The following is a 17,820-nucleotide window of genomic DNA, read 5'->3' as shown; positions in this document are numbered from 1 at the left end:
ATGAGTACCAAGCTTTTTTATTATTATAGTTTTAACACTGATATATAATAATAGCTTACCAGGACTATTTTCAGTTAGAAAACAATAGTAGATTTGTGTGTTTTGGAAAGTCTTTAAAAAAAAAAAGCCTTAGTTGTTAAGACCATGATTATCAGCGTGATACAGAGGTTCACTCATGCCTTGCGTGTGTTATACAGTTCCCAGAGTAAGAATAGCTTCTGGGGGACTCTTCATCTACTACATTTTGTTGGTTGGGTATTTTTTTTTTTGGCATAAATAATGGCTATTAGTGACATTTACAGCCTGTAGTTCAGTGATTCCTAAAGAGACTCTTAAAGCTTAAATTAGGACCCTGTGGCTTATATAAAAGTTTAAAATGTGGCCTGTTAGAAATGGGGGTGACTCTGTACCTTGTCAGTAACAGTTGGGGAGGGGATGGGACACACATGACTATTACGTGGATACGTGTTCAAAAATAATTTGTTAAAAAGTTTTACCTTTTTATTTTCTTCATAGCCTTAGTACTTTGCATATCATTCTGTGTGCAAATATTTATGAATAAAAGGTAACACTTTAGTTTAAAAAATATTTATTGTAGAAATGTACATTTAATTAGTTTTAAGGAATGTACTAAGTATTAACATTTATAGTTCTTCAAATTTGCAAACTTTATACCTTTAAGATATCTACAATGATAGTTTATTTACAGGTTTCACAAGAAATCACCACCTCACCAATACTGCTGCTCAGATGTAAGGGGCGCCCTGGCTCACTTCACCCTGTACTTGTAGAAGGAGCAGAGCGTGTGGGTGAAGTTCCAGCCCAATGCTAGTGACAGCCCGTAGAGCAGGATGAGAGGTGCAAACGGGTAGAGAAGGATCACCGTGTTTTTCAGAAATGGCAGTGCTGGAAAAGGACAGGATCCGGGTTAAGGGTGAGAGTCAACATCGCCAGCTAGTAATGGATGAAGTGGGGAATTTAAGCCTGTGATGCTTCAGAAGCTTCCCATCTTAATGTACCAGCAGAGATGGATGGTGTTATAGGAAAAATACCAACTTTCAGCTGTTGGAGATTTCCCGACCGAGGGAGTGTTACACCTCCACTTTGAGAAGGTGAGCTCTCAACTAGGATCCCAGACTTTAGGAAAGAAATGAAGCTCTCAAATATAAAACCCACCCCCAGATATCTGTGTTTCTTTCTTTCTCACTTGTCACTTCCTGTTAGTGGGTCCATACCCCATGCATTCAAATCTAAGTGTTTCTCATACAAGTAGTCCCCAAACTGAAACTGAGCTGTGTCCAAAGAATCTTCTAAATTGTAGGGAGTTACCAGGACAGTGATCCAAAATCCACTTCCATCTCCCCCGAACGAGAGACAGGACCTCCCTCATGCCCAAAACGAGGTGTTACAATTTGGAGGTGGGGGGGCAAGTGGTTCCTGACAAAGTCAAGGGGACTCTCTGACCAGTGGAATCAGTCACACGTGAGTCCAAGTGACTTAGGTTTACGGTAAGATCCTGAACATCTAGAGGGACAGTAAAGGAAAGGGCTACAACACATAACACTAACAAGTCATACGATCTCTAAATTTAACTCCTAATAGCAGTCATTTCTTAACATACATGAAGAAAAATAAATACGGTTCTCATTCATACTATGAAAGATGAACCGAGAGCAGGATTGAATAATGAATTTATAAACATATCCTGAGTTCAGCAGGATCAAGCTGGGCTTGATCATCTGTGATCATCCACAGCACCTCTCACCCCTAGGCTTCTCCAGTCCAGCAGGTGGCCTGGGACCAACACAGATGTTTACAAAATGAAAAATATTTCAGAACCGTCCCCCAATCATAAAACAGAAAATACGGCAAAGGTTTTAAACATGCCCAGACACTGGACCCAACCCTTTCCTCATCTGACGGCCTGCTGGTAACCCAGAACCCAAAAGCCTGGGAGAAAAAAAACTCGTCATGGGTTCCTGCAAGAAACCGGGAGAGCATCAGTATGGTTTAACATGGTTCCTTGAAATTATAAAGTTTGTTATGTACCAGCTATGCCACTTTGGAGCTACGGGACCATGGATAAATTACTTAAATCTCTCTGGGCTTGTCTCATTTGAAAAATGGGGAATAGTAAACCTGTATCATGTAACTAAAGATTAACTGGGAGAATTTATGTAAAACACCAGGGACAGTGCCAGCTCCATAAAGCTCACTGTATTACTGTTACAACTTCTCCCCTCCCCGTAGTGTTGTCAACCAAAAAAATCAATTACTTACCACTGTATCCTAAGAAAGTTACATAGATATAGTAGCCAACGGCAACCAACCATAAGGTATTTCCAACTAAATATCCAATAAATGTGTCTGTTAGGATGACATCTGCTGAAGAGACACGGACAATGAGTCTTTTTTCAGTGGGTACAACGAAGACTTTCTGATGACAAGTTTAGAAGAAACTGCTACTTACGGTTGATGAAAAAAAGCTGTATAAAATGCAGAATGACCAGGAGAGGATAAAAAGCATTCAGATGCACATCGAAGGCATAGCCCCACTCCACATCATAGTCTCTGCTCTGCCGTTTCACTAAATACTTATTGGAGATAAACCTGAAAAAAAAGGTAACATTTCTTTCATAATACAATAAAATTAACCCCATGCGTATTTACTGACTATTTTCTATAGCTCAAGCATTATTCCAGACACTGGAGATATGGTGGTAAACAAATTTCTGCCTTCAATCTAGTGGGAGTGGACTGACAGTACAGTCAGATGGCCCTATGGAGAAAGACAAGCAGGACAGAAGGGCAGAGGCTACCAAGGTGAAATGTTAACTATGACAAGTCATGAGAGAGCGACATCTGGGCAAAGAACCAGGGGCAGTGATGGGAACCCCTGGGGCAGAGCCTGCCAAGCAGAGAGGAGTCTTGAGCACAGAGTGGGGGAGGGGCTCAGAGTGCCTGCAACTGGTGAGAAGACAGCAGGCAATGAAATGGGACAAGAAAAAGGAGCATCTTATAGACCCTGTGGCCACTGTCAGACGTTTGGCTCTTACTCTTGGTGGAATAAGAAGTCACTGAGGAGTTCCCAAAAGGACGTTTGGCTTACTGTTTTGACGGGGTTCCTCTGGCTGCAGTCTGAGAACAGACCCTGGGGACAATGGAAGCGAAGCGGCAGGAGGGAAGTCACTGTGAGGAAGAGAGGAGAGGGTGGCGGCAGCGGGGGCGCTGGTCTGGGGCGACTACAGCAGGGACGCCCGAAAGACAAGAGTGGAGTACTAGACAGTGGGTGCCAGAGGAAAAGGTCAGTCAAGGACAACTGAGAGACTCCTGCCTTAAAACCACTGAAAGATGGAGGTGCCACTGAGGCAGGAGTGGCTGCACCAAGAGTGATTTGGGTGCAGGAAGGGGAGAGCACAGGAGTTTGGACCTGGCCCTGTTATGGTGAAGAAGTAAGAAATACAGAAAGAAGGTCTAGAAGCTTAGAGGAGCAGTCCACACAGGGGATATACAGATTCATGTATGCAGATGCTATTAAAAGCCATGAACTTGAATGAGATCACCCAGAGTGAACACAAATAGGGAACAGGTCTGTGGCCTAAGACTGGGGTCACATACACCCCACCAACCCCCGCCCCGCTGTGGAAAGTTCAGGGAATCCGGAGGAACCAGTAAGGAAAGAGTGGCCAGCGACATCTCCAGCCACAGGAACAGTCACTCAAGCTCGTGCCTCTGTTCCACAGCATGGTCTCATGGTTCCTTTAAAAGATGAATAAATGAAAAGGCAGACATTCAGGTAACAGAAAGACAGGTCTTCAAAGGAAAAGAACAAAAAGGATTGTAAACAGTAATGGAAATTTGATGGTTTGCTTCTACATGTGATTTCAAGGATACTGTTAAGAAAAATGCTATGCCTACAGTGGAAATAAAAATAGAAAAAGAAACGAGAGGTGTTATAGTACTAATAAAATAGTCCTATACTCAATTGTCTGAAAATGTCAAGATCAGAGTGCTTTGGTAGAACAAACTGGAACTTACCAAAACACCTTCCACATGAGCCAAGGCTGTGCTATAAAATGAACGGAGTAAGAAGCATTTAGCCCATCCAAGGGCTCCCATTCAATGGTCCTGCTGCCGCCCCACCCCTCTGCTCAGCCCTTAAACAGGTGCTTCCCAGGCTTCTGGCCTTCATCCAGGTCTCACCTCTAGAACACTGACACTCCTCCCGGGACAGCTCAAGACAGCTGAGTCCTCCCCTCCCACCTTCAGATTAAGAATGCCAGTCACATCCTCATTTTGGCCAGACTGCTGCAGCCTCCAAGTTCCCTCCCCCAGTGTCTGCTGCTGCTGGTAAGTCGCTTCAGTCGTGTCCGACTCTGTGCGACCCCACAGACGGCAGCCCACCAGGCTCCCCTGTCACTGGGATTCTCCAGGCAAGAACACTGGAGTGGGTTGCCATTTCCTTCTCCAATGCATGAAAGTAAAAGTGAAGTTGTTCAGTCGTGTTCGACTCTTAGTGACCCCACGGACTGCAGCCCACCAGGCTCCTCCATCCATGGGATTTTCCAGGCAAGAGTACTGGAGTGTGGTGCCAATGCCTTCTCCGCCGCCAGTGTCTAATGAACCTTTATTTCATTATCAACAAGTCTCCTGAACTCAGCAAGTCCCATATGGAATGCACCAGCACCCAAAGCCCACATGGGCACTCATAAGCCCACAGCCTGCAGGCCACCCTAGAGGCCCTGGGCTCCCCCCTCTTCCCTACCATCCTCCACTTTTGGAATCACTACACTAGTCTGGGCTTCCTCTGCTCAAACGCAGACCACACAATTGCACCCAGCCTCACCACTCTCTCCAGCTCATCCTCTTCCACAGTCAGATTTTTCATTAGTTCAGTTTAGTTCAGTTGCTCAGTTGTGTCCAGGCCTCCCTGTCCATCACAAACTCCCGGAGCCTACCCAAACTCACGTCCATTGAGTCAGTGATGCCATCCAACCATCTCATCCTCTGTCGTTCCCTCCTCCTCCTGCCCCCAATCCCTCCCAGCATCAGGGTCTTTTTCAATGAGCCAGTTCTTCGCATCAGGTGGCCAAAGTATTGGAGTTTCAGCTTCAACATCAGTCCTTCCAATGAACACCCAGGACTGATCTCCTTTAGGATGGACTGGTTGGATCTCCTTGCAGTCCAAGGGACTCTCAAGAGTCTTCTCCAACACCACAGTTCAAAAGCATCTTCTTCGGTGCTCAGCTTTCTTTATAGTCCAATTCTCACATCCATTCATAATTACTGGAAAAACCATAGCCTTGACTAGATGGACCTTTGTTGGCAAAGTAATGTCTCTGCTTTTTAATATGCTGTCTAGGTTGGTTGTAACTTTCCTTCCAAGGAGCAAGCGTCTTTTAATTTCATGGCTACAATCACCATCTGCAGTGATTTTGGAGCCCCCAAAATACAGTCAGCCACTGTTTCCACATCTATTTGCCATCTTAGTTAGCAGTATCCTTTTTAGGACAGATTTTAGAATTTAAGGGGCTTCCCTTGTGGCTCAGGTGGTAAAGAATCCACCTGCAATGCAGGAGACCTGGGTTCGATCCCTGGGTTGGGAAGATCCCCTGGAGAAGGAAAAGGTTACCCACCCCTGTATTCTGGCCTGGAGAATTCCGCAGACTATGGGATCTATGGGGTCGCAAAGAGTCAGACATGACTGAGCGACTTTCACTTAGAATTTTAGAGTACTGGTGCGTGCATTTTTTGACTACCCAGCACATACAAAACCTATTGGACTGGTCAGGAGTTAAAGCAAACAGGCTGTATCCATCAGAGGCCAGCCTCTCACAATCTTGCTCAAAATGTTAACAGCTACCATTTATTGAGCACAGACTGTATGCCAGGTGCTTTTCATAGTACAAGCTTTTCAAATACCTCACAAATAGATAATTAACGTCCATCTTCCAAGGACAGGGTAAATGGCCGAGCTGGCACTCGAACCCAGGTCTCTCTGCAACTCAGGTTCCAGTGTTTTCTCTGATACACAGCAGCAACCACCAGCCCCCTGCTGAGCTCACCCGCCTGTCCACCCCTTCCGCCAACCACACAAGAGCACCCATCAAAACATCAAATGCCAAACTGATACTCAGCACACTATTACTGGTACAGCAAACCCAGAGAGAGTCAGATTGAGAAATCAGTCAACTTCAGCAGAATTGGCTGTGAAACATTTTTGCAAAATCAGGGATTTTGTTAATACGACATAATCATGACTTCAATTCACTTATCTGGTGCAGTTTGACAAAGCAGACCATCCCCTGAAGAGTATTTTCTGCTCTAGGTGCCAACACAGGAGAATGAGATATGGTAATCCTGGCGGACAAAATCAGTGCTTTCAGTTCATATAGTTTCCATTTCCATCAGCTACTCTCTGAAGCAAACAGAGGGAGGCTCTACAGTAGCATCTGAAAAACCAAAGCTTCTGTACTTACCACATTAAGGTTGATATGAGAAGACCGACGCCTACACAGTCTATGAATACCACCCAAAGGAGCAGCTTTATCGTCTCAAAAAACCCCATGTCCAGCACAAAGCCAAATCCTATCGTGGACACTGCAAGAAAGATTTACAAGATGCATTCAGGCACTTTGCTAGATTCTAAGCATACAGGCCAGTTTCTGCCTTTCAGATGCCCATTCCAGAATGGGATGCAGGTATGTAAAATAAGCTATCTTACTAATAAATGTAACTGATTAAGAAATGCAGATCGCCCTGGAACACACAACTACCACTGAGATACCTGACGTTTACTGAGGAGGCCCCCATATATCTGTGATTCACCAGGGTAGCCCCAGCATTCAGAATACGACCATTACTGAGAAGGCACTCACATGTTTAAACCCAGTTAAAGGTGGGCTTCCCTGGTGGCTTAGATTGTAAAGAATCTGCCTGCAATGCAGGAGACCCAGGTTTGACTCCTGGCTCAGGAAGATCCTCTGGAGAAGGAAATGGCTACCCACTCCCGTATTCTTGCCTGCTGAATTTCACGGACAGAGGAGACTGGAAGGCTACAGTCCAAGGGGTCACAAAAAGTCAGACATGATTGAGACACTAAAAGTGGTTCAGACCCTTTCACTGCACTATTGGAGAACTTAAAGCAGTTTCTCAAGATCACATTAGTACTTTCAGAACCCTCACTCTGGATGGGCCTGATGAAAGTGAGAAGTGAAAGTGTTAGTCCCTCAGTCATGTCTGACTCTTTGCGACCCCATAGACGGTAGCCCACCAGGCTCCTCTGTCCATGGCATTCTTCAGGCAAGAATACTGGAACAGGTTGCCATTCCCTTCTCCAGGGGATCTTCCTGACCCAGGGATTGAACATGCATCTCCTGCACTGCAGAGGTTATTTACCAACTGAGTCACCAGGGAAGCCCTGGATCAGCCTGACGGTGAAATGTAATTTCCAATCTCAGTAGTCCTTTTTCACAGTAAGTTTGCATTTGGGTATCAGTGAATTTATGAGAAATGTGAAAGTGTTAATTGCTTGGTTGTATCTGATTCTTTTGTGACCCTATGGACTGTAGCCCACCAGGCTACTCTGTCCATGGAATTCTCCAGGCAAGAATACTGGAGTGGGTAGCCATTTCCTTCTGCAGGGGATCTTCCTGACCCAGGGATCGAACTCAGGTCTCCAGCACTGCAGGCAGATTCTTTACCATCTGAAGCACCAGGGAAGCCCTACGTATATCATGGCAGTTGAAAGACATGGAGTGACTCTGTACTGTGCTTTTCAAAGTTCCCAGGAACCAGTTTCCTCTGGCATCTGCTTGGGACCTTTAAAATCAGGAAGAATACCACTCTCTTTCCTGTGAGGAGATTTTGGAGACTTCAGAAAGGAAGACAACGGCTTCAGAGAACCCCAAATTATGACCCATAACACGCTGACAACAGGATTCTCCAAATGACAAGTCCAACCTGAAACACTCAATTGATTTCTCAACTCTCCTGCAGATAAACACTTACCACAGAGCCAGATACTTAACAGGACCAAGAAAGCCGGGTCATCCCTGGCCCACTGATCTTTTGTCTGCTTCCTATAGTGAAAGTTTCTATAAACTCTCTGTGGGGAAGTGAACAGGTAGAGCATCTGCCAGGCAGCAAACTCAAAGTCCATCTGCCGGAAACGGAAAAGCCTCCTCAGGTATTTGTAGCGTTTTGCTCCCGCTGTGTGTCTGGCTGCATCCCTGGAACTCAACACTCCGTTCCCCTGCGCTGGGGAATTCACCGAAGTACTTGGTAACATCTTCCTAGATAGAAGGGAGGGAAAACTATATTATTAATACAAATCACCAGAAGAAACTGCCAGCCTCTAGCACCCCTCTTGTGAGTTATTTAGGAGAGAAGTCATCTTACATTTTGGCCCCGATCCCTGAGAAGAGGCAGGACTCAGAGTAAATTTGGTTTTGAGGCTGATTTGGGAGCTGGAGAACTGCCCATTGCACTTCAGGAAAGGGCTGCCCCGTGGTTTTCTGAACCTTCATAATAACGCTTTTACAAGGTCCACCCATTCTCTGTACTTCATTTCTGTCATCCTCAGACATGCTCCACCTCTCCCCACCTCCTCCCACCCCTTCTCCAGAAGCAGAGATAGTGATGGAGCCAAAATTTGAACTCAGGCAGTCTGAATCAAAAGTCCACCTGTCATCTGTGCTAACAATCAAGACTTTAAGGAAAAGCCTTTGCTGAACCCAAACAGAAACGATGTTCCCGACGAGGTAAAGTAAATGGCTTATCACACAAGTCCATCAGCGCCTCACCAACAAACAACTCGTTCATTAGCATGGGATGTAAAAACAAGGCAAAACTCAAACGCATAGTGTTTTACTTCCTGAATAGTTCATCATGGTCCAGTCCAACTAGTCTGAAGCCAGGGAGGCGCTGGTCATCGTCCGGCCTCCATGTCCCGCCCCGGCAGCCCAGTGTCGGGCTCCACTCCCCAGGCCTCCAGAACGCCAGCTGCTCCCCTCCGGCTCGGGGCCTCCGGTAAGGCGGCCAGATTGAGCATAAAAACACATGACGTCCAGTTACAACTGCATCGCAGATACAACAGTAATTTGTAATATAAGCAGGTCCGAAACACTGCGTGAGACCCACAGCTATGCAGACATCATTCGCTGTTATCTGAAATTCGGCTGTAACCAGCCTCCGCGATGGTGTCTGGCAGCCCCACCGCAGCCCGAGCAGCCGGACCCGGGCGCGGTCACTCCAGGGCCGGGTGATGTGGGGCCGCAAGTTGCCGGAGGAAAAGGCTGACCAGCGAGCCCGAGTCGCGCGCAGACGGGGCCGTCGGCAGGCCTCACCTGGAGCCCCGCGGCGGCGTCCACCGGCTTCACATACACCCGCCACCACCGCCGAGCAGCCGACCCAGCAGCCGCTGGGCCAACTTCCCTCCCCGCTACGTCAACCACGTAGGGGGCGCGTCGCGTCACGTGACCCACAAACGCCGCGCGCGATACCTTTCGCGTTACGTCTCTCGCCGCGCGCCCACCGGAAGTGGTTGCTACCGCTCTTTTTCCGGTTCCGCCCGCCGCAGCGTCACTGGCGTCCTGAGGAGTCTGGGCCATCTCGGAAGGAGAGGGTGGAGGCCGCGGCCAGCTGGAGGCGCAGTCATGCCCCGGTATTACGAGGACAAGCCTGAGGGCGGCGCGTGCGCGGGCGTGAAGGAGGATCTGGGCTTGTGTCTGCTGCAGTCTGACTGCGTGCTCAAGGTAGCGCGGCCTGGCGCTCGGATGACCGAGGCCCGAAGCGGGGAGGCGAGGCTGGCGGAGGGTCCCTAGCGGGCCCCAGTGGTGGCTGAGTCGTGCCTCCGAGTTCGCGGTCTTAGGTGTCCACCAACTTAATGAACTTGGGCGAGTCCACTGTTGGAACCTGACTTCCCAATAGTGAAATTGGAGAGAACGGTGCTGCCCCTTTGGGTTTTTGTAAAGTTTAAACCATCTCGAATCCTGAAACACGAAATGCTGCTGCTTTGCTGGGTTCTGGTGGCATATAGGAGAGTATCACAGGTTTCTGGAGCCCTCGAAAATGAGAACCAGTAAATTCGCAGATAATTACATGAACCTGGCATACTGTGTTGCCTCGTGAAACCTCCTTTCTTAGTTCAGTTGTGGCTGAATAGATGCTGTATTTACTTTGTGCTGGTCTGAACTTGTTGCTGAGTTCTGTGTATTCCAGGATAAGCTGTCCAAGAGGCAGCTTTTTTATTTTCACACTTTGTATCTTGCGCCCCCTACCGTTGAACTTGTGGTTTTAGGTGCTGTGATGGGAGACAGGAATTTGCTATCTCCCTCAGTACAGTCACAGGTCTTCTCTGGAGCCAATCTGATATCACGCGTGCCTTAGTCGTTTCCTACTTTTTGCGACCCTGTAGACCCTACCCTCTAAGCTCCTCTGTCCATGGGATGGTCCAGGCAGGAATTACTGGAGTTAGTTGTCGTGCCCGCCTCCAGGGGATCTTCCCGACCTGGGATCGAACCCGTGTCTTTTGTGTCTCCTGCGCTGGCAACTGAGTTCTTTACCACTAGCGCCACCTGGGAAGCCCAGTGAAGTTCAAAGTCGACTGGCAAACCTGGATTCTGCCCTTCAGTTCAGTTCAGTCGCTCAGTCGTGTCCGACTCTTTGCAACCCCACGGACTGAAGCACTCCAGGCTTCCTTATCACCAGCTCCCGGAGTTTACTCAGACTCATGTCCATTGAGTTGGTGATACCATCCAACCATCTCATCCTCTGTCGTCCCCTTCTCCTGCCTTCAATTTTTCCCAGCATCAGGGTCTTTTCCAGTGAGCCAGTTATTCGCATCAGGTGGCCAAAGTATTGGATTATCACCTTCAGCATCAGTCCTTCCAGTGAATATTCAGGACTGATTTCCTTCAGGATAGACTGGTTGGATCTCCTTGCTGTCCAAAGGGCTCTCAAGGGTCTTCTCCAACACCACAGTTCAAAAGCATCAATTCTTTGGTGCTCAGCTTTCTTTATAGTCCAGCTCTCACATCCATACATGACTACTGAAAAAAACAGAACTATTATTAGATGGACCTTTAGTTACCATTACCAAAGTAATGTTTCTGCTTTTTAATATCCTGTCTAGGTTGGTCATAACTTTTCTTCTAAGGAGCAAGCATCTTTTAATTTCATGGCTGCAGTCACCATCTGCAGTGATTTTGGAGCCCCCAAAATAAAATCTGTCACTGTTTCCATTGTTTCCCCATCTATTTGCCATGAAGTGATGGGACCAGATGCCATGACCTTCGTTTTCTGAATGTTGAGCTTTAAGCCAACTTTTTCAATCTCCTCTTTCACTTTCTTCAAGAGGCTCTTTGGTTCTTTGCTTTCTTCCATAAGTGTGGTGTCATCTGCATATCTAAGGTTATTGCTGTTTGTCCAAGCAATCCTGATTCCAGCTTGTTCTTCATCCAGTCCAGCATTTCTCATGATATACTGTGCATAGAAGTTAAATAAGCAGGATGACAATATACAGCCTTGATGTACTCCTTTTTTGATTTGGAACCGGTCTGTTGTTCCAAGGCCAGTTCTCACTTGTTCTTGACCTGCATACAGGTTTCTCAGGAGGCAGGTCAGATGGTCTGGTGTTCCCATCTGTTTAGAATTTTCCACAGTTTATTGTGATCCACACAGTCAAAGGCTTTGGCGTAGTCAGTAAAGCAGAAGTAGATGTTTGGAACTCTCATTTTTCCATGATCAAACAGATGTTGGCAGCTTGATCTCTGCATTTTCTAAATCCAGCTTGAACATAAGAAAGTTCACGGTTCACGTACTATTGAAGCCTGGCTTGGAGAATTTTGAGCATTACTTTGCTAGCATGTGAGATGAGTATAATTGTGTGGTAATTTCAGCATTCTTTGTCATTGCCTTTTTTTGGGATTGGAATGAAATCTGACCTTTTCCAGTCCTATGGCCACTGTTGAGTTTTCCAAGTTTGCTGGCATATTGAGTGCAGCACTTTCACAGCATCATCTTTTAGGATTTGAAATAGCTCAACTGGAATTCCATCCCCTCCACTAACTTTGTTTGTAGTGATGCCTCCTAAGGCCCACTTGACTTCGCATTTTAGGATGTCTAGCTCTAGGAGATGGCAACGGCACCCCACTCCAGTACTCTTGCCTGGAAAATCCCATGGACGGAGGAGTCTAGTAGGCTGCAGTCCATGGGGTCACTAAGAATTGGACACGACTGAAGCGATTTAGCAGCAGCAGCAGCTCTAGGTGAGGGATCACACCATCGTGATTATCTGGGTTGTGAAGATCTTTTTTGTATAGTTCTGTGTATTCTTGCCACCTCTTCTTAATATCTTCTGCTTCTGTTAGATCCATACCATTTCTGTCCTTAATATTGAGTCCATCTTTGCATGAAATGTTCTCTTGGTATCCCTAACTTTCTTGAAGAGATCTCTAGTCTTTCCCATTCTATTGTTTTCCTCTTATTTCTTTGCATTGATCATTGAGGACAGCTTTCTTATCTCTCCTTGATATTCTTTGGAACTCTGCATTCAAATGGATATGTCTTTCCTTTTCTCCTTTGTCCTTTGCTTCTCTTCTCTTCACAGCTATTTTTAAGCCCTCCTCCAACAACCATTTTGCTTTTTTGCATTTCTTTTTCTTGGGTATGGTCTTGATCACTGCGTCCTGTACAGTGTCACAAACCTCCGTCCATAGTTCTTCAGGCACTCTATCAGATTGAATCCTTGGAATCTATATGTCACTTCCACTGTATAATCGTTAGGGATTTGATTTAGGTCATACCTGAATGGTCTAGTGGTTTTCCCTACTTTCTTCAATTTAAGTCTGAATTGGGCAATAAGCAGTTCATGATCTGAGCCACAGTCAGCTCCCAGTCTTGTTTTTGCTGACTTGCTAGAGTCAGAAGTCTTGTTAGAGCTTCTCCATCTTTGGCTGCAAAGAATATAATCAATCTGATTTTGGTGTTGACCATCTGGTGATGTCCATGTGTAGAATCTTCTCTTGTGTTGTTGGAAGAGGGTGTTCACTATGACCAAAGAGGGTGTTCGCTATGACCAGTGTGTTCTCTTGGCAAAACTCTATTAGCCTTTGCCTGCTTCATTTTGTACTCCAAGGCCAAATTTGCCTGTTACTCCAGGTGTTTCTTGACTTCCTACTTTTGCATTCCAATCCCCTTTAATGAAAAGGACATCTTTTTTGAGTGTTAGTTCTAGAAAGTCTTGTATGTCTTCATAGAACTGCTCAACTTCAGCTTCTTCAGCGTTACTCGTTGGGGCATAGACTTGGATTACTGTGATATTGAATGGTTTGCCTTGGAAACAGATCATTCTGTTGTTTTTGAGATTGCACCCAAGTACTGCATTTTGGACTCTTGTTGACTGTGATGGCTACTCCATTTCTTCCAAGGGATTCTTGCCCACAGTAGTAGATATAATGGTCATCTGAGTTAAACTCACCCGTTCCAGTCCGTTTTAGTTCGCTGATTCCTAAAATGTCAATGTTCACTCTTGCCATCTCCTGTTTAACCACTTGCAGTTTGCCTTGATTCATGGACCTAACATTCCGGTTCCTGTACAGTATTGCTCTTTATAGCATCAAACCTTGCTTCTATCGCTAGTCACATCCACAACTGGGTGTTGTTTTTGCTTTGGCTCCATCTCTTCATTCTTTCTGGAGTTAGTTCTCCACTGATCTCCAGTAGCATATTGAGCACCTACCGACCTGGGAGTTCATCTTTCAGTGTCCTATCTTTTTGCCTTTTCATACTGTTCATGGAGTTCTCAAAGCAAGAATACTGAAGTGGTTTGCCAGTCTCTTCTCCAGTGGACCACATTTTGTCATAACTCTCCACCATGACCCGTCCATCTTGGGTGGCCCTACACGGCATGGCTCATAGTTTCATTGAGTTAGACAAGGCTGTGGTCCATGTGATTAGATTGGTTCGTGTTCTGTGATTGTGGTTTTCTTTCTGTCTGCCCTCTGATGGAGAAGGGTAAGAGGCTTATGGGAGCTTCCTGATGGGAGAGATTGACTGAGGGGGAAACTGAGTCTTGTTCTGATGGGTGGGGCCGTGCTCAATAAGTCTTTAACTCAATTTTCTGTTGATAATCGGGTCTGTGTTCCATGTCATTTGACCTGAGGCCAAACTATGGTGGAGGTAATGAGGATAATGGCGACCTCCTTTGTACAAAGGTCCCAGGTACACACTGCTGCACTCAAGTGCTGCCAACCCTGCAGCAAGTTGCTTGTGGTTATTCTTGCATCTGGAGATGTAATTTCAGAAAGTTGCCCTTATTTCAAAGGAAAGACAACTACCCAAATATGGACATCAATGATATTGGCGATATTGGTGTTTCTGCTAATTGATGATTTACATTTGGTTCACTGGTGTTGACAGGGGCTGTGTGAAGTGAAAGTTGCTGAGTCGTGTCTGACTCTTTGCGACCCCATGGACTGTACAGTCCATGGAATTCTCCAGGCCAGAGTACTGGAGCCTTTCCCTTCTCCAGGGGATATTCCCAACCCAGGGATCAAACCCAGGTCTCCCATGTTGCCGGCAGATTCTTTACCAGCTGAGCTACAAGGAAGGACTGGGTGAGCTTTGGTAAATACTTGTTTAATGAGTAGAGGAGCAAAGTGCCTTGGGTGCCCAAGGGAGAGCAGCTTATTTTGCTTGAGAGTTTGGAAACTTCTCACCAGAGGAGGTGACCTTTGCTCTGAGTCTTAAAGGTTGAGTAGTAGTTGATGATGGAGAAGGCAGTGGCAACCCACTCCAGTGTTCTTGCCTGGAGAACCCCAGGGACGGGGGAGCCTGTCTATGGCTCCCCAGAGACGGTGGGCTGCCGTCTGTGGGGTCGCACAGAGTCGGACACGACTGAAGTGACTTAGCAGCAGCAGCAGTTGATGAAGTAAAGGAGTGGAGGCTGTGGTGGCTGTGGGGAGACTCTGAAACAACAGCATGTACAGAAAAATCAGGGAGATGTGGGAGGGCCACCCAGAAGCTGGGCTGGAGGAGGAGAGAAAGGTTGCCATGGACAATGGCCCTGGTGTGTCAGAGTGAGGGGCTTGGGCGCAGAGTAGGACTGAGGAAAGAAACTTTGGAAGTGGAAGAGGACACTGGTGATAAGGAGAACCCTGAATTGGTTTTTGCAGTGATGGGTTGATTTAGCAAACAGTTGAGTGCCAAGTCTGATTGCAGGACACAGATAAATGACCTCTGGGAAGCTGGAAAGCTGTAGGCAGAGAGAATGACCAGGATGTGAAGCACAGACGCTCCTTGCCCCCATTGAGTACACGGCCTTTTTGTTGCTGAATGTGGTCAACTAGGAGAACGTGTCATTGTATTTATAAACAGTCTCTTAAATGGAAGTGCATTTGCAGTTTGTGTTAAATTCATCCTGAACGGTCACTTCAGCGGGACTGGAAAGGGGCAATAGTGAGGCGAAACACTGAGTCATGCACACCCAGCAGGTTGCCCTCCCTTCCCCTGGTGTCACTGCAGCTCCAGCCCTCCCCATGGGCACTCAGACCAAGGGAAATGCCTGCTTTGTGTGGCAGCCACATTCATGATAAGGTTCTTGATTTCTCTGCTCCTTGAGTAAGGAAGTTAACCCAGTCTTTTGACAGATAGTGAGCCCCACCTGAAAAACTTCTGGACCTCACTTTAGGGAAGAATTCAACATAAAATATTTAGTTTTGGGGCTGCAGTGAGAGAGTCCAGCAACTGTAGGGGCTCAGAGAAATGCCAGGTAATGATGCTAAGGATGTAAACTCCAGTGGGGCTGGAGAAGAGACACAGGAAAAAGCAGATTCAAAAGGCATCTTTCAGATAAACTTCTTAGGATTTTATGATTCCTTGGAGATCAAAAAGGTTGAAAACTGTGCCCAGGAAACTCAACTACAATTTATCTCCCTTGTGTCTCTGTTAACAGCTTCCTGATTGCTGGCTTTTTATCAGAATCACCTGGCGTTGGGGATGGAGCCCTTAAAAGTACAGATTCCACTGCTCTCTGTCTCCCTTATAAATTAAAAGTGTCCCAGCTTGGCTTTTGGACACAGCCATGTTTGGGAGTCACCAATCTTGACCTCAGAAGGCAAATAAGCGTGGGAGTGTATTAATTAGTTTATAGATTCAGGTAAATGTTACAGAGACAGGAATAACACTGGCTTAAAATACCATAGAGAATTCTCTTTTTTGCTCTTGTGCCTGTAATTGGGATCTAGTTTGATCCTGCCTTTCATGGATCTAAACACTGTTGATCTGTGGGGTTGGGTGCTGTGATGAGAGATAGGATGTTACTCTCACACTCATGGTCTGAGAATGCCATGCTGCCACGTCGTCAAGCCTGGTGACATTGGTGGAGTGAGTGGGAGAGTGGGCAAGCCACTTTCCCTTGAGGACCAACTCGGAAGTTTGACTTTCCAGTGCCCTACATATTCCGTTGGCTAGACCTTAGTCACATGATGCTGCCCAGCTGCAAAATGGCTGGTTAATCCAGCTCAGCCATAAAAGAGTGATTGTTAAGGGGTTGGAGGAAGATGAAGTAACATTTCTCTCCTAGGTGTTTTAGCTAGATGGATCTTCCCACTAGGCAGTTGGCAGTATGGGTTGAAAGCTTGTGAAAAAGATGGCATCTTAAATACATTTTAAGGAAGCGTCAGTTTATAGATTACAGTCTTTTGTATAATTGTAGTCCTTTCTCTCTCTGCACATTGTTCGTGTTTGCAGCCTCATTACAGAGTCTGAAGGAGGAACAGTGCAGAGAAGCTTACTGCTCTGTTCTGGTTCACTTTTGAGGTTCACTGTGGTATTTATTGAATTGGCCAAGAGCTTGATCCAGGTTTTTCCATACCATTCTATTACAAAACCTGAATGAACTTTTTGGACAACCCAGTAAATGACCATTCAAATCTAGGGCCAAGCAGCCATGAAGACTGGAATGTGGCCAGAATTCTTGGGATCAGGAACGCCATAGATGTATCCTGTAGCTTTTTTTCACAGAGAAAACTAGGAGTGTGACTGGCACTTGCAAAATAAAGGTTTTGGGGAGTGACTGTAGTGGTGGGGTTGTGGTGTCAAAAATCTGCTTGAGGGGAAATCCCTGATGATGGAGGCGCAGGCACAATTTAAATACCAGGTGTTTCTACTTAAGTAGTACTCCAGCCAGCCTTATTAACATTTTTCTGAAGTGTTGAGAACTGGCACTAAAGCTGTTCAGTTTTTAGAGCACCTAATTGTAGCTGTTTGGGCTTTTAAAGTTAACATCGAACAGAATCATTTTTATTCTCAGACATATATGCTTGACTCATTTTGCATTGGAACTCTCTTTGATGAGGAAGATTCCGTGATCTTCCTGTATATTGTCAAGTAATTCATGAAGCTAATGTTTATAAGCAGTACATGTTTTATTTACTTGTTATTTTTTTAATAGTAATAAGATGTTAGGTTTTGAATTTTTTCCCCTCATGAATTGACAGTTTAATGTCATTAAACCTCATGTGATTCAGAAAATCCAAGTTCAGTCTCCTTTTTCCAGATGGTGTTGCATACATCATGCTCCCGGGAAATGGAGCCCCCTCAGCACCGCCCCCTGCTCCCCTCAGCACCGCCCCCTGCTCCCCTCAGCACTGCCCCTGCTCCCCTCAGCACCGCCCCTGCTCCCCTCTGTCACCGCCCCCTGCTCCCCTCAGCACCGCCCCCTGCTCCCCTCAGCACCGCCCCCTGCTCCCCTCAGCACCGCCCCTGCTCCCCTCAGCACCGCCCCTGCTCCCCTCTGTCACCGCCCCCTGCTCCCCT

General features: G+C 46.4%; 2 protein-coding genes across 3 annotated transcripts in view; one reads left to right on the top strand and one right to left on the bottom strand.

Moving 5' to 3' along the window:
- Nucleotide 1: 1 nt before the first annotated feature.
- UNC50 (unc-50 inner nuclear membrane RNA binding protein) lies at nucleotides 2-9,506 on the bottom strand. Of its 2 annotated transcripts, none has more exons than XM_027554660.1 (6): nucleotides 9,348-9,506; nucleotides 8,011-8,294; nucleotides 6,480-6,600; nucleotides 2,471-2,610; nucleotides 2,281-2,382; nucleotides 2-906 (listed from the first exon to the last, which is right to left on the bottom strand). In XM_027554660.1, the coding sequence occupies exons 2-6, from the start codon at nucleotides 8,288-8,290 to the stop codon at nucleotides 770-772; spliced, it is 780 nt and encodes a 259-aa protein (XP_027410461.1). In that variant the 5' UTR covers nucleotides 8,291-8,294; nucleotides 9,348-9,506; the 3' UTR covers nucleotides 2-769. The 2 variants fall into 2 exon arrangements, with proteins under 2 accessions (XP_027410461.1, XP_027410460.1); XM_027554659.1 differs by having other exon boundaries at nucleotides 573-906; nucleotides 2,281-2,385.
- A 50-nt stretch (nucleotides 9,507-9,556) lies between these two features.
- The window catches only part of LOC113900951 (cytochrome c oxidase assembly factor 5), a 34,489-nt gene continuing 26,225 nt past the window's right edge, over nucleotides 9,557-17,820 (top strand). Inside the window, exon 1 of the mRNA XM_027554661.1 lies at nucleotides 9,557-9,755. Within this exon, the coding sequence (XP_027410462.1) occupies nucleotides 9,657-9,755 (99 nt within the window). The 5' untranslated portion in view covers nucleotides 9,557-9,656. The remainder of the gene's footprint in view (nucleotides 9,756-17,820) is intronic.

The sequence above is a fragment of the Bos indicus x Bos taurus genome, chromosome 11 (assembly GCF_003369695.1).
Source record: "Bos indicus x Bos taurus breed Angus x Brahman F1 hybrid chromosome 11, Bos_hybrid_MaternalHap_v2.0, whole genome shotgun sequence".
NCBI classification, from domain to species: Eukaryota; Metazoa; Chordata; class Mammalia; order Artiodactyla; family Bovidae; genus Bos; species Bos indicus x Bos taurus.
The sequence above is the reverse complement of the archived record's forward strand: the minus strand, read 5'-3'. Positions and strand labels throughout refer to the sequence as shown.

Coding starts and splice junctions, on each gene's coding strand:
- UNC50 (XM_027554659.1), bottom strand. CDS start 8,290: ATGTTACCAAGTACTTCGGTGAATTCCCCAGCGCAGGGGAACGGAGTG. Junction 2,611..6,479: donor CTCATATCAACCTTAATGTG/GTAAGTACAGAA, acceptor CTTTTTTTTCAG/GTTTATCTCCAATAAGTATT. Junction 907..2,280: donor AACTTTCTTAGGATACAGTG/GTAAGTAATTGA, acceptor GTCCTTTTCCAG/CACTGCCATTTCTGAAAAAC.